The sequence below is a fragment of the Silene latifolia genome, chromosome 6 (assembly GCF_048544455.1).
Source record: "Silene latifolia isolate original U9 population chromosome 6, ASM4854445v1, whole genome shotgun sequence".
In the NCBI taxonomy this organism is placed as follows: Eukaryota; Viridiplantae; Streptophyta; class Magnoliopsida; order Caryophyllales; family Caryophyllaceae; genus Silene; species Silene latifolia.
In genome coordinates, this window is record NC_133531.1 from 22,574,734 (window position 1) to 22,590,714 (window position 15,981).

The following is a 15,981-nucleotide window of genomic DNA, read 5'->3' on the forward strand; positions in this document are numbered from 1 at the left end:
ACCTAGTTAGTCTTAAATCTTAATCGAAAAGAACATTATGAATAACATATGATACTACTTGCTAGTATAACATTAGAATTCGAAATCTTACCAACATCCTAATACTTGGATGGACCATCCATGTACTCTTTTTCTTTCCTCGACAGCAATCGAAGGTTGTTGTGTACATACACCAAGTCTTCGACACGTTGCGAGGCGAGTTTGTATTTTAACGCTTTGAATAGCGCCATAAATGCTCCAGTTCCTCTCGCAGCAAAAAGAGGATGTTGGTTGTGAAAGCAATTTGAAAGCCACAGCTTGCAACAGTGGTGCAAAAGACCCATAATTTGCCCACCAAGAAAGTGGATCTTCATAAGATCTTGCAGCAATCACATGAGGTTGACCAAAATAATCCAATCCGCAAGAAAATGAGCCATATTCTTTGTACACATTTCTCACATCATCTTGATTTTGGAATAACCTTTGAAAACACAAGTCTCTGTTTTGAGAGACTTTTTCATCCTCATTAGGGGACACTCTACGGACCCCATTCTTACCTTCTTAAAGTCATTCCTCACTATAGTACTTAGGAACTAGGGAATGCGCTAGACAGTGAAGTGGGGTATTACTTTTGTTCCACCTAGTTTCTATGAGATGTTGTATTGCATCAAAAAAGGTTGATTGACCAGTTTTTAAATCTAATCCCTCATGTTCCAAGACTCTAACTTTCACCTCGTCAATCACATTGTCCCACATGTCGTACACTGGATGTAAGACACATGAATCCTTATCTGTAACTCTCAGAAAATCCACCATAGGTTCAGTAAAATTCAACAGATATTCAAGCTTATCCCACCAAGCATCACTCAAAAGTGTCTCTTTAACTTCTCTATCTTTCAACTCGACAGGGGTTTTGCCATTAACTCTAAACTAATCAGCATCCACAACTGTGTTTATTAAAACTTCTTTCACATTACTAAATCGAGTAGCCATAAGAGTATTAGAAGCAAACCTAGTCTCAGCAACTTTAAGTAACTTCACAGGTGAATGTCAGTTAAAAATTGACCGAGAGATAGTGTGGTTCAAAATGAAGTAGTTAATGTCCCTTACTTGATTAGCTAATTCACTAATCCACATACACTCCGAATAATGGAGACTCTTCTCACTAGGTTCACACATTGCTTTAATAACCAAGTTCAAACAATGTACAACACATGGTGTCTAGAATATATGACGACATTTAGCTTCAATTAACGCACCTGCTGCCTTATAGTTTGAAGCGTTATCGATCACTACCTGAACAACATTAGATGGACAATTTCTTCCACAACCCACATAAACAGTTGAGAAATATATGCAACATCTTTAACATTATATTCAGCATCAATGGCCTTCAAAAACATGGGACCAGCAGCTGAAGCCACCATAATATTGATCAAAGGCCTTGATTGTCGGTCAGACCAACCATCAGAGCATATAGACGCCCCCTTCTTTTTCCAGCTATCTCTAATAGGCTGAAACAATCTCTCAACATGCTGTTTTAATTGAGACAAAAGTGTGGTTCGAAGTCTATTGTAAGTGGGGGGTGTATAGCCAGCAACACGGCCATTAGCTAACTTTTTGCAGAAGCTCCTAAAAGAAGGATTTTTAGCAAAGTTGAATGGTAGGGCGGCAGTGTAAAACATTAATGCGCACTCTTTATTAAGCTCATCTCTCTCAATGACATTAAAAGAAAGTCCGAGAGCACCTTTCTGCTTCTTATGTTGAACCAAGTCAGAAGGTTCGCCATTCTTGAGGTACATTTGCTTTTGAGCAGCATTTTGCTCGGCTGCTTTCCTCCTCCTTTCCGCCTCTTCGTGCTCGAGTTTAATCTGGGCAAGCACTTCATTCAGAAGATTCGGACAACTTTTCACTCCGACATTAGAAACATGTAGTAGGTGTGCCTTTACTTTCGAGTAAGAGTCGTTCACTATTTTATTACAATACTTGCATTGCCATTTCCGATTGCCACCACCGTTGATGGGAGTTCTGATTATGTCGACGTGGCTCCATAAGGGTGAAGCATCAAACCCCCTCTTTGGAAGTGGTCGAGTTGCCATGGTGGTATTACTGAATACTGATTTACTGGTATACTGAAATTGGTACCTGCATAGTAAAATTGAAGATAATGAGTTTCTAAATTAATTCGTACCTAGTGCAAGTTTGTTACCAATATACACAATAATTAATAAAATTTGCTCCATTAATCAAAGAGAGCTTCTAAACTAAACTCAGAAAAACAAAAATATAGAGGAATAGAGAATGATAATTACTTACTTTGCTCGGTGTGTTCTTCCATGGAAAATTAGGCTCTCTATTTATAGGGCAAAAGATGGTGTAAATTAGGAAGAAAATCACATTTTTATCTTTGATTGCTAAATTTGTAAGTAATGTGAATTAGTATTAATTCATTGATGAATAATAGGGTTACAATTAGGGACTTTATATAGGATACAATGTACATAACTACCTAGATAAGGAGAAGCTATTCACACTTAAATATAGGAGGAATATCTACAATTGGGTAACTAAATCAATTGTGAGAATAAGTCAAGGATTCTCTACATCCCCCCGCAAGATGGACGGCCGATCAGAGAGACCAATCTTGGACATCAACATGACAAACCAAGGTCGAGGAAGAGGTTTGGTTAGAGCGTCAGCGAGTTGGTCGTCGTTGGCAACAGGGACCACTCGAACAGAGCCGGATTGGACCTTTTCCCGAATAAAATGATAATCGAGTGCAACATGCTTCATCCGAGAATGAAACACGGGGTTAGCACTAAGATTCGTGGCACCAAGGTTGTCGCAATAGATAGCCGGAGAAGCAGGGAGCTTGACACGAAGCTCTTGAAGTAAATTCGTGAGCCAAGTGATTTCAGCGCAAACGTTGGCGACCGAGCGATACTCGGCCTCTGTCGATGAGCGAGCTACTGTCCGTTACTTTTTGGAGCTCCAAGAGATGGGATTGCGACCAAGGTAGGTAATGTACGCCGCAGTAGACGTGAGGTCACCTTGATCACCCCAGGCGGAGTCGGAGTAAGCATGAAGAGACAGTGGCGAGTCGCGAAAGATAGTAATCCCATGAGAGACCGTGCCAACCAGGTAGCGCAACAAGCGCTTGAGGGCATTCCAGTGACAAAGTGTCGGTTGATGCATGAACTGGGACAACTTGTTTACGGGAAAAGCAATGTCGGGGCGGGTCAACGAAAGATACTGAAGACCGCCAAGGAGAGCACGAAACTCCGTCGGATTCTCATAGGGAGGACTGTCCCGAGCTTGAAGATCAACCGAGGAGTCCATGGGAGAGGAAGCGGACTTAGCATCGAGCATATTAGCACGGGCAAGTAAATCACTGGTGTACTTCCGTTGATTTAGGAACAAACCCGCGGGACATGGTTGGACTTCGACACCCAAGAAATAAGCTAGAGTGCCAAGGTCTTTGAGGGAAAACCGTTGAGCAAGAGAATCAATAAAACCTGCAACTTTAGTCGGACAAGAACCTATAATGATAATATCATCGACATACACCAAAACAAAAATAGAGAAATCAGCAAGATAGACGAATAGTGATGTATCCGAGACAAAGTTCTTGAACCCGTTTTGGAGCAGGAAGGAGCGGAGCTCATTGTACCAAGCGCGAGGCGCTTGTTTCAGGCCATAGAGGGCCTTGCGAAGGCGACAAACATGGGTCGGGTTAGCTGGATCAACAAAGCCAGCCGGTTGGGCCATGTAGACTTCATCCATCAAAGTGCCCTGTAGAAACGCGTCATTGATGTCTAGTTGTCGAAGAGGCCAGTTATTGGTGACGGCAAGACTTAACAACAAACGGACCGTGGCGGGTTTAATAACCGGGCTAAAGGTTTCATTGTAGTCAAGACCGGGGCGTTGGTGGAATCCCTTCGCAAAAAGACGGGCTTTGTGTTTGTGAATGGAGCCATCGGGGTTGAATTTGGTTCGATAGACCCATTTACAACCCACAATGTTTTGGGACGGGTTTGGGGGCACAAGTTCCCAGGTGCCATTTTTTTTGAGGGCGAGAAATTGTTCCTCCATAGCAGCGCGCCATAGAGGATCAATGAGGGCCTGTTTGGTAGTTTTTGGTTCGATGGGAGCGAGGTGAGCGGAGAGGTTCATTTTGTTGATAGGTTTGAATATGTTGTGTGAGGCACGTGTGCCATGGGAATGAGGGGGAGGGGGTGGGGGCGGAGGTGGCGGTGGTGGGGTGGGGGCGGCAGGGGAGGTAGGGGTGGTGGCTGGTTGGGTGGTAGTAGACGGTGCAGGGGTGGGGGTTGGGGTGTCAGGGGTCACGGGTTGGGTTATAAGGGGAATGGTAACGGTGATCCAATCGGTGGAGGAAGGAAGGGTGGGCCGGGTTTGGTTTAATTTGTGGAATGGGTAGTCGGTGTCAACAAATCGAACATGACGCGAGGTATATATTCGGTTTGTGGACGGGTCAAGACATTGGTAGGCATGTTGGTGAGGGGCATATCCGATAAAGACACAGGGGATGGAACGGGGGTCCATTTTGTGTGTAGAGTACGGTCTAAGCCACGGGAAACATAGACTACCGAAATTGTGAAAATTATGATATTTAGGATGGGAGTTGAATAAACGAAAATAAGGAGAGATATTATTTAAAGTGGGAGTGGGCATACGATTTATTAGATAAACGGCGGTATGAAAGGCGTGAGGCCAGTAGTCAAGAGGCATGGAGGCGTGATGGAGAAGCGCAAGACCGGTGTCCACGAGGTGGCGATGATGTCGTTCCGCAAAACCGTTGTGCTCAGGGGTATGTGGGGGAGAGGTTAAGTGTTGGATACCAAATTTAGCAAAATCAGGCTTAAGTTTCTCAAATTCACCACCATTATCAGAGTAGAAGGTGCGGATGGGATGGGAGAATTGTTTTTCGACGGTTGCTTTATATTGTAGAAATATGGCGTGAGTGTCGAATTTTTTTTTTAAGGGAAATAGCCATGTAAATTTCGTGTAGTGATCAACAAAAATTACATAGTATTTGTAAAGGTCGTAAGATAAAACCGGGGAGGTCCATAAGTCACTAAAAACAACGTCGAGGGGATGGGTCGAGGTAAGAGACGAGGGAGTGAATGGCAATTTGTGAGACTTATAAATATTGCAAGCATGAAAAGTATCCAAAACAGGGAAATATTTTGAGTTCAATAACGTAGAATCCAAACTAGAACAAATTTTATTAAAGACTGATAAATGGGGGTGACCGAAGCGGTGATGGAGATCCGGGTTGGGGCGAGCAACGGTGTTGACTTGAGGAGACGACGTCGGCCAGTAGTAAACTCCGTCTTGCGCCGGTCCCGAGAAAAGAACCGCTCCAGAATTAGAGTCCTTCACGACAAAACACGAAGGAGAAAAATTAATTAGAACATTATTATCAAGACAAAATTGGGAGACAGAAATTATATTTTTTTTTCATTTGCGGAACTAAAAGAACATTATTAAGAGTAAATGAGCGAGAGGGAGTTGGTAATTGAGCAGAACCCGCGTGAGAAATGGGAAGTCTCGAGCCGTCGCCTATAACGATTTCATCCGTGCCATCGTAGGGGTGGTGGAGGGATAGGTTATCGAGGTCAGCGGTGACGTGGTGAGAGGCACCACTGTCAAGTAACCAAGGTTTGGGTTGGGCAGGGGAGAGTTCGGTGGGGTGGGCCTGAGGTTGCGGTGTACGAGTGTAGCGCGACACGGTGATGTTGGGATACAGGGATTTGAAGACAGGGCAAAACGCAAGGGTATGACCCGTTTCGTGACACCATTGGCATTTGCCACGAAATGGGTTTTTGGGGTTTTGGTTGCTGTTTTGGGTGTTGGGTTGGGTGGATGGAGGCGGGGTGGAGTGAGGAGTGGTGTTGTGGAGGGTGTGGCGAGCCTGAGTGGGGTGGGCGATGGGGGTATAGGATGATTGGGACGGGGCGGCTTGGGAGATGGTTAGCTCTTTCCTGATTAATTTTTCGAGCAAGTCGGGAAAGGGTATGGGGTCATCACGGGCATTCACTGCATCAATTACGGATTGATACGATGAGTCGAGTCCGTCAAGAATTTGATCCGTGACATCTTCAGGAGAAATCACGGTTCCCAACAGAGCCAACTCATCGACGGTGGTCTTAATCTTGGTCATGTACTCGTTAATGGTAGACGAGCCTTTGGTAATGTGTTTAAGTTTGTGCTTAAGTTGTTTGATATGGCCTCGAGAGGGACGAGCGTAGGCGGCCGCAAGGACATCCCACGCTTCCTTGGTAGTGGTGAGGCGGTTAAGGAGGGGACTAACGTCAGGGGCAAGGGTGCTAGCCACGGTGCCGAAGAGAAGTTTGTCTTGACGGAACCAAGTAGCATAAGCCTTGTTAGGGACGGGTTGTTTGTCGGTGCCTTCGACTGTCATCGGAGGTGCGCGGATACTGCCGTCAACGTAGCCGAATAGACCGTAACCAAGGAGGAGCGACTCAAGTTGAAGACGCCATTGTTGGTAGTTCGATCCATCGAGTTTAGCGACGGAGTGGTGATTGACGAGGACTAATGGGTTAGCCGGCTCGTCGGAATTGGGAATGCTGTGGCTCGACATTGAGAGGAGTCGAGACGGGGGCAGTTTGATATGTGTGTTTTTTTTAGGGTTTAGGTAAGGAGGATTGACCTTTCTCCTGATACCATGTAAGTAATGTGAATTAGTATTAATTCATTGATGAATAATAGGGTTACAATTAGGGACTTTATATAGGATATAATGTACATAACTACCTAGATAAGGAGAAGATATTCACACTTAAATATAGGAGGAAATATCTACAATTGGGTAACTAAATCAATTGTGAGAATAAGTCAAGGATTCTCTACAAAATTAACTTGGATATTTTGCTTAGATGCCGGATTTAGTGCAATTTTAAAGCTTAGATTATAATTAGAGATACACTTATCTTATAAAATTAGAATTATAGATGCACTTATCTAATAACATTTGAACCATGATTACCAACTTAGATTAAGCTTGGAAATATGATATTGAACATGAACAGTTAAAAAAATCCTTGAATCCGATTACTATTTATCTTCCTTTGCTTACCCCAATTAAAGTAATCAATTTTGCCACACCACTAAGATTATTGAATATTGATGAATATCACTGTATTAATTTCACAAAACCTATACAAAAATATTCATGCCTAAAAAATAATAACAAATAAAAATTTCAGAATGTGGGGGATGATGAGAAGCCGATCATTTACTTTTTATATTCTCTGTCCTATATTTTAATTAACGGTAAACAAAATATTGGGACGGAGGGAGTATAAGATCATAGAAGTAAGATTATAGCAGTAAAAATAGTTGGAATTAGTGATTGATTACCTGATACTTCGATGCTATATGTCAGAGAGGCAATGAATTGAGTAGGAGAGAGAAGATGGAACATACCATACCATTATTCATATATAAGGGGTAATGTTTTTCTGGAGACAAAAAAAAAGGCGCAAATAATTGGGATTTTTGGCGCAAGGTGAAAATAACTGAAGTATTTGGCGTTTTTGTAAAAAGTAGAATGAGAAGTAGAAAATATCTACTTCTACTTTTTGGGGTCAATAATCAGTTTTTGACTTCTAAAAAGTAGTTTTTGATATCTCTAATTTATATTGTTTGGCCAAACTTTAGCTTTTTAATTTACAAAAACGCTTTTAAAGCTTGGCCAAACACCACCTTAGTAACTCTCAACCGATAAACTCGAGAAACCGTGAAATCATAAGTGTGACTTAGTAACTCTTAACCGATAAACCCGAGTAAACCATAAAACACATGCTATTGATACAAGCTAGCTTAAAGGGCCTAATGGGCTCGTGACTCAATCATTCCTACTTAAAACCTAAAACGATCGTTTTACTCTTCACATTGAAAGATTCACTAGCAGCTTTGCACCAAAAAGGGAACAAATCAAATCACAATGAAATTTGTTCTCAAAAACTTTAAAATTGCACTAAATCCGGCATCTAAGCAAAATATCCAAGTTAATTTAGCAATCAAAGATAAAAATGTGATCTTCTTCCTAATTTACACCATCTTTTGCCCTATAAATAGAGAGCCTAATTTTCCATGGAAGAACACACCGAGCAAAGTAAGTAATTATCATTCTCTATTCCTCTATATTTTTGTTTTTCTGAGTTTAGTTTAGAAGCTCTCTTTGATTAATGGAGCAAATTTTATTAATTATTGTGTATGTTGGTAACAAACTTGCACTAGGTACGAATTAATTTAGAAACTCATTATCTTCAATTTTACTATGCAGGTACCAATTTCAGTATACCAGCAAATCAGTATTCAGTAATACCACCATGGCAACTCGACCACTTCCAAAGAGGGGGTTTGATGCTTCACCTTTATGGAGCCACGTCGACATAATCAGAACTCCCATCAACGGTGGTGGCAATCGGAAATGGCAATGCAAGTATTGTAATAAAATAGTGAACGACTCTTACTCGAAAGTAAAGGCACACCTCTTACATGTTTCTAATGTCGGAGTGAAAAGTTGTCCGAATCTTCCGAATGAAGTGCTTGCCCAGATTAAACTCGAGCACGAAGTGGCGGAAAGGAGGAGGAAAGCAGCCGAGCAAAATGCTGTTCAAAAGCAACTGTACCTCAAGAATGGCGAACCTTCTGACTTGGTTCAACATAAGAAGCGGAAAGGTGCTCTCGAACTTTCTTTTAATGTCATTGAGAGAGATGAGTTTGATAAAGAGTGCGTATTAATGTTTTACACTGCCGCCCTACCATTCAACTTTGCTAGAAATCCTTATTTTAGGAGCTTCTCCAAAAAGTTAGCTAATGGCCGTGTTGCTGGCCACCCCCCACTTACAACAGACTTCGCACCACACTTTTGTCTCAATTAAAACAGCATGTTGAGAGATTGTTGCAGCCTATTAGAGATAGCTGGAAAAAGAAGGGGGCGTCTATATGCTCTGATGGTTGGTCTGACCGACAATCAAGGCCTTTGATCAACATTATGGTGTCTTCAGCTGCTGGTCCCATGTTTTTGAAGGCCATTGATGCTGAATATAATGTTAAAGATGTTGCATATATTTCTCAACTGTTTATGGGGGCTATGGAAGAAATTGGTCCATCTAATGTTGTTCAGGTAGTGATCGATAACGCTTCAAACTATAAGGCAGCAGGTGCGTTAATTGAAGCTAAATGTCCTCATATATTCTAGACACCATGTGTTGTACATTGTTTGAACTTGGTTATTAAAGCAATGTGTGAACCTAGTGAGAAAAGTCTCCATTATTCTGAGTGTATGTGGATTAGTGAATTAGCTAATCAAGTAAGGGACATTAACTACTTCATTTTGATCCACACTATATCTCGGTCAATTTTTAACCGACATTCACCTGTGAAGTTACTTAAAGTTGCTGAGACTAGGTTTGCTTCTAATACTGTTATGGCTACTGGATTTAGTAATGTGAAAGAAGTTTTAATAAACACAGTTGTGGATGCTGATTGGAAAAAGTTTAGAGTTAATGGCAAAACCCCTGTCGAGTTGAAAGATAGAGAAGTTAAAGAGACACTTTTGAGTGATGCTTGGTGGGATAAGCTTGAATATCTGTTGAATTTTACTGAACCTATGGTGGATTTTCTGAGGGTTACAGATAAGGATTCATGTGTCTTACATCTAGTGTACGACATGTGGGACAATGTGATTGACGAGGTGAAAGTTAGAGCCTTGGAACATGAGGGATTAGATTTAAAAACTGGTCAATCAACCTTCTTTGATGCAATACAACAGCTCATAGAAACTAGGTGGAACAAAAGTAATACCCCACTTCACTGTCTAGCGCATTCCCTAGTTCCTAAGTACTATAGTGAGGAATGGCTTTAAGAAGGTAAGAATAGGGTCCGTAGAGTGTCCCCTAATGAGGATGAAGAAGTCTCTCAAAACAGAGACTTGTATTTTCAAAGGTTATTCCAAAATCAAGATGATGTGAGAAATGTGTACAAAGAATATGGCTCATTTTCTTTCGGATTGGATTATTTTGGTCAACCTCATGTGATTGCTGCAAGATCTTATGAAGATCCACTTTCTTGGTGGGCAAATTATGGGTCTTTTGCACCACTGTTGCAAGCTGTGGCTTTCAAATTGTTTTCACATAACCAACATCCTCTTCTTGCTGCGAGAGGAACTGGAGCATTTATGGCGCTATTTAAAGCGTTAAAAGGAACAAACTCACCTCGCATCGTGTCGAAGACTTGGTGTATGTACACAACAACCTTCGATTGTTGTCGAGGAAAGAAAAAGAGTACATGGATGGTCCATCTAAGTATTGGGATGTTGGTAAGATTTCGAATTCTAATGTTATACTAGTAAGTAGTATCATATGTTATTCATAATGTTCTTTTCGATTAAGATTTAAGACTAACTGGGTTTATTTCTTGTCTATATAGGAGGAGATAATGTCGAGCTTGAGGCCGCTAATATATCTTTGGATGATCCCGTTTTGGAGGCCATGTCCTTTGATGATGAAGGCGCATGAAGCCATGAAGTTGAATTTGTAGTTTTATATTCCAGAGAGTTTTGTTTTTTGCTTGCTGCTACTTTTTAATGTTTTTGGGTTGTTGAACAATTTACAATTGCTACTTTTTAATGCTTTTTGCTTGCTTTTCGGATGAATAATTTATGCATTTGGTATTTTTTAATTTCAGTTTGAAAGTTACATTTTTTTTTTGTAAATATCAACCGTGTCCCCGTACCCGTGTCCAAAAATTTGATAGTGTCCCCGTACTCGTGTCCAAAAAATGGACAGTGTCCCCGTGTCTGTTATTTCCAACCTCGGAGTACCCGACACTCGGATCCGTACCCGTGTCCGACACTCGTACACTTCTAGCCACTTACACTTATACAATATGAATATATTGTACTGACGAGACGGTGTTAAATTATTACACACCTTTAAAACTTTGAACTTCTGGCCAAAGTTATAATATAAAATATCTACTCATCTTTATAAAATAAATCTTTTGAAACTTCTAGTCAAAAATTATTAGATATGTCCTTTTTCAAAGTTGATCACTAATATGGAATTTCAGGTCCAAAATATATACATTCTATAAGACTAACATATATAATCATTATATACTCCATTATAAAATCCCTCCAAATAAACTACAAGATCAAAATAAAAATACGTAAAACTATAAACCTAGGGATTTCGTTTTACTAGACTATTTTTAATGTAACATGTTCTAATTCTAAAATAAGAGTCAGATAATGTCTTTATTTCACTATAATAGATGACAGAGACATTATAAGACTACGCCTGAAGCAATTGAATAGCGTGGCCTTGTGAATGTAGGCCAACATTATAAGCCATGACATACCAGTATAATCATTAAAGCCGACAATAAATTTTTGTTTCGTTTGTAATGGATTTGTAGCAAATATTAGAGTATGTTTGTGGCGATGGTTGATTAAGTCATAAATTAGAATCTGATTGAATTATTTTCATCAATAAACCAAATACGAGTACTAATTATCTTGTAAATAGGGATGGCAATGGGTCGGGTTGGATCGGGTTTTGCTAGATCCAAACCCGATCCACTTACTTATTGGATCACAGATCCATATCCATACCCGATTCATATCCAAAATTTTAAAATCCATACCCGATCCATTATACTTTTTTCAAACCCATACCCGCTCCAAATCCATACCCGATCCACTACATAATCCAAACCTCAATACGAAACTTGATTTGACTACATAAAAATTTAATCTTATATAAGAAAATTTAAATTTCAAGGTTAGTAAAGCCTAAATTTTCAATAATATCCATTTGGATCGGATTCGGGTATGAATGGATCAGGTTTGGATTTGGTTCGGGTTTCCAATAGTGGATATGGATATGGGTTTTTAAATAGTGGATCGGGAATGGGTTTTTAAATAGTGGGTTTGGATCGAATTTTTTCCTTCGGTTCGATTCGGGTTCGGTTCGGTTTGGGTCATAATTGCCATCCCTACTTGTAAAGCAAGTTGTCCTTAAAAATTTGTAAACCAGAACCACCTACTCGCAAAAGAAATAAATTAGATGGCAAAAACGTACCTAATCAGCTCCTGATTATCATATCTTAATAATATACGAATAAATTAAGACAATTAATTCTTTTACGCTCAGTTATTGATAACGTGTTGTGAAATAAGACATGGGAGGATTGTAGAGAGAAGACATAGAGAGGAAAAACGAGAGAAAACTATGTATTATTGCATTATGAGGGGTTTATATATACACATACAATAGGGTAAAATTTCCATAATATAATATCTCTAGAATATCCCAACATATGGACATCCATATAATATTACATAATAATATTTCATAACAAATTATTATTATTACCCTACTAAGAAAATAACTAATTATTACATACCTTTCTCTATATCAAGCGAAGAATGTACTGCGTCTATCGGGCTGTCCTGGTCATTTATTTACTTCTTTTAAGAGGAATTATTGTATAAGACGAAAGTACGAAATTATCCCTCTTAAGCTTAAAACCGGCCAAAAATATTCATATTTGTGCTATATACCCATGAGGGGTGATATATGACCCGTTTTAATATCAAGACGGAGAAGACTAGCTGCTAATAATTTTGTTTGTTTTGGCGTGGTTTTTAACCCTTTATTATCTCACTGTTTAAGTGTTGCTTAACAGGTAAGGGAATCTACCCGTGAGCACTTAGATTAATTGACAAAGGGTTGTTCACTTAATCAGAGATCTCGTGTTCGACCCTTGGGAATGCAGCAGTGTTAAAACTCATGAGGGAGAGTTTTACCTCCCTAATGGTCCTACCCGACTCGAATCCGGATTAAACCGTATGGTCTACATAAAAAAAAAAGGTAAGGGAATCTTAATTAACTATGAAATTAGGATATTGTAACTTTTGAAGTATGGAAAAACTTATAATACATATGCATATCTTGACTATTCACATTGTAGATTATGACTATACTAAAGCTTGTAAATTCAAATGTATGCACAAGTGTACTATACTTCTAGCAATTGGTCTCCCTTGTGACGGGTTACCATTTGTAGCGAATATTTTGTGAGTTAAAATGGTAACAAAATGGGTTAGTGGAGAAAGGGGACCACATGAATAGTGTTGCAGAGAGAGAAAAAGTGGGTACTTTGTGAGGTAAAATGGTATCCGTCACTCAAGAGTGACGGATATGTGCTGTCACAAACAAGAATTTGTGTACTTCTAGATGTGTATTGGATTTCATCAATATTAAAGCTTGTAAATTTGGTGACCAAGACTGGAGGTCCGGTTCCCACGCCCGTGGCTAGATAGAGCATTAGACTAATAAACACGAGATGGGTTTGGCCTTACCCGCGGTGGAGGAGAGAAGTCTAACTCACAAGCCCAAGAATGCTCTTATCTCCCAAAACCAATTGGCAATGGGAGAAACACCCCTAGGCCTTATAAGATAGACAATCTCTCTCTCTTTCACCGATGTGGGACTCACAAGTGGATTTATACTCCAACATAGACGCCCCCAGTATGCCATAACCGTGTGGATGATGTGAGTAGGCAACATCAAATATTCATACTGCTCATCCTGTTCGTTAGGTCACTCGAGTGACAATCAAAGTTGGTCAGAGGACCAACTGTCAAAAAAAAAAAAAAAAAGTTGGTCAGAGGAATTAAAATAGCAAAGTTTCCAGGAAAAAAAGAACCAACGTTATCCTCAGCTATAATGAATTAAACATTAAACAACAGCAACTATAACTTGAACTAATAGTTATTCTGGCTAATTAATCAAAGCTAAAAGAACAGACGAGTAGCGATTCACGTATCATCGTCTACCAATTACCAGTACACGGTCTTCCCATAACCATCCATAAGTGTGATATGAGTAGTAATAGTCTCGTATTCATGGGAAAGAAGTCATATCCTCAGCTCCGTATCCTTTCCACAATACCAAGCTCTCCATATACATTCCCAAATCCAAATAACCGCTCATAGATTTTCCGAGCTCTTTCACTCGCCCACTGTCAATATTATAAGACTTCTTCCCAATAATAAAATACCTTTCTCCATCAGTTTCATAAAAGAGTGGCGAATATGACCAAGAGTTACTGAATAAATAATAAGTATCACCATTGGAACGTCTTGAAAACCATTCAGTCCATACCCCCTTTCCGCTCCTCCCCTGCTCCAGCACCCATATTCTTGATCTTTCTTGAGTAACACTAAAAATTGCCAGCGATTCCCCAAGAATAAACAAAAACCTCGTGATATCTGTTTCTTTCGAATCCCTTGGAATTTCCAAAAAGGTGAATTTTTCCGAATCAAAGTTAAAAGAAACAAGATGAGTTAGTTCACACTGATGTTGGTTCTCCACAAGTGGATCCCGTCCGAACCAATGCGCAGCCCCTTGGAAATAGAAAGCAGTCGGTGGGACATAAATCCGCTGAGGGTCATTATTATTTCTAACACACCATTGTTGATTGTTGAGGGTATAAACTATTAACCATATACCTACAAAGCAAGAAACAAATCAACAAAATATATCAAAAGATCAATCAAGTGATACACTATCAATCAACTCCTCAATTAAGTGATATGTTCATATTGTATTTTAGGAACATAATATTTCAAAGGCTCCATTTCAGCCATAATTGATCCTCCTCAAACATGTATATATACCTTTGTAATTACCTCACTTTCATTCATTCAATAACACACACTTTAACCTTTCTTATATGGTATCCAAAGGCCTTAAACGATCCAACAAAACACCTTCCTTCCGCCTCTGCCCACGATCTGCCACCTTCAAACGCCGACATACACCTACTGCTCAACCCACTCCACCACCTGCAATCATGAATCAAACCACCCAGAATACCGTACCCAACCCCCACGACAACACCACTCCCCTCACATCGCTCAACCTTAACCACTGTGTAAAACTCAAATCGACAAATTACACATCGTGGCGATTTCAACTGACTCACATCCTTTTTGGATTGAGTCTTCTCGGCTTTATAGATGGCAGCCACCCACAACCATCACCCACAATCACCTCTGATGACAAATCAGAGAAACCAAACCCCGCGTATTATACGTGGCTAAAACAAGACGGCTTAATCCTCGGTGCCTTAATGGGCACTCTGTCTGACACCATCCAAGCAATGATTGTCCGCGCAACCACCTCGAAAGAGGCGTGGGACATTCTTGCTCACACATATGCAAACCCCTCACGCACCCATATCCTACAATTGAAGGATCGTCTCGATTCGATTCTCAAAACCGCTGACCAGTCCATAACCGAATATATGCACGCTATAAAGGCGTGTATAGACCCATTAGCTCTCTTAGGCAAAGTCCTAGACCCCGAGGATGTTGTTTTCAAGGTCCTCAAAGGCCTCGATTACAACCTCTTCAAACCTGTCATAGATGTCGTCCGAGCACGAGATACACCAATCTCGTTTGAAGCTCTTCACGAGAAGTTGCTTCAACACGAGCTCTTGCTCCAACAAAACCCAACCAATGACCCCTTCCAACCCACTGCCAACCTTAACTACCGTCACAACAACCAAAATCGCAACCAAAACCGCAACAACTTCAACTCCACTTCAACCTACAACCCCTCGGCTGGACAATCCTCCACCAACCCAAACCCCAGGCCCTTCAAAGGCCGCTGCCAATGGTGCCGGCAGGTGGGTCACGTGATTGCTGATTGCCCGCTGTTTCGAAAACTTTTCCCCACCATTGTGTTCCCTGCTCCTCCAACCCGTCAACCCAAACCATCACCGCAAGCCCACACTGCCGCAATTCAACCACCAAACCCCAATTTTTTGCTTGACAGTGGAGCATCCAATCACGTTACATACGATCTTGACACACTTGCTCTACACTCGCCGTACCTCGGTTCTGACGACCTCATTATTGGAGATGGCTACGGACTC

General features: G+C 40.6%; 1 protein-coding gene across 1 annotated transcript; it reads left to right on the forward strand.

Annotated features, from left to right (window-relative positions):
* Positions 1 to 8,309: 8,309 nt before the first annotated feature.
* Positions 8,310 to 10,741, forward strand: LOC141658651 (uncharacterized). Its single transcript, XM_074465550.1, has 2 exons — positions 8,310 to 10,351; positions 10,462 to 10,741. Exon 1 carries the CDS (start codon positions 9,275 to 9,277, stop codon positions 9,896 to 9,898), a length of 624 nt encoding a protein of 207 aa, XP_074321651.1. The 5' UTR covers positions 8,310 to 9,274; the 3' UTR covers positions 9,899 to 10,351; positions 10,462 to 10,741.
* The last annotated feature ends 5,240 nt before the right edge of the window (positions 10,742 to 15,981 follow it).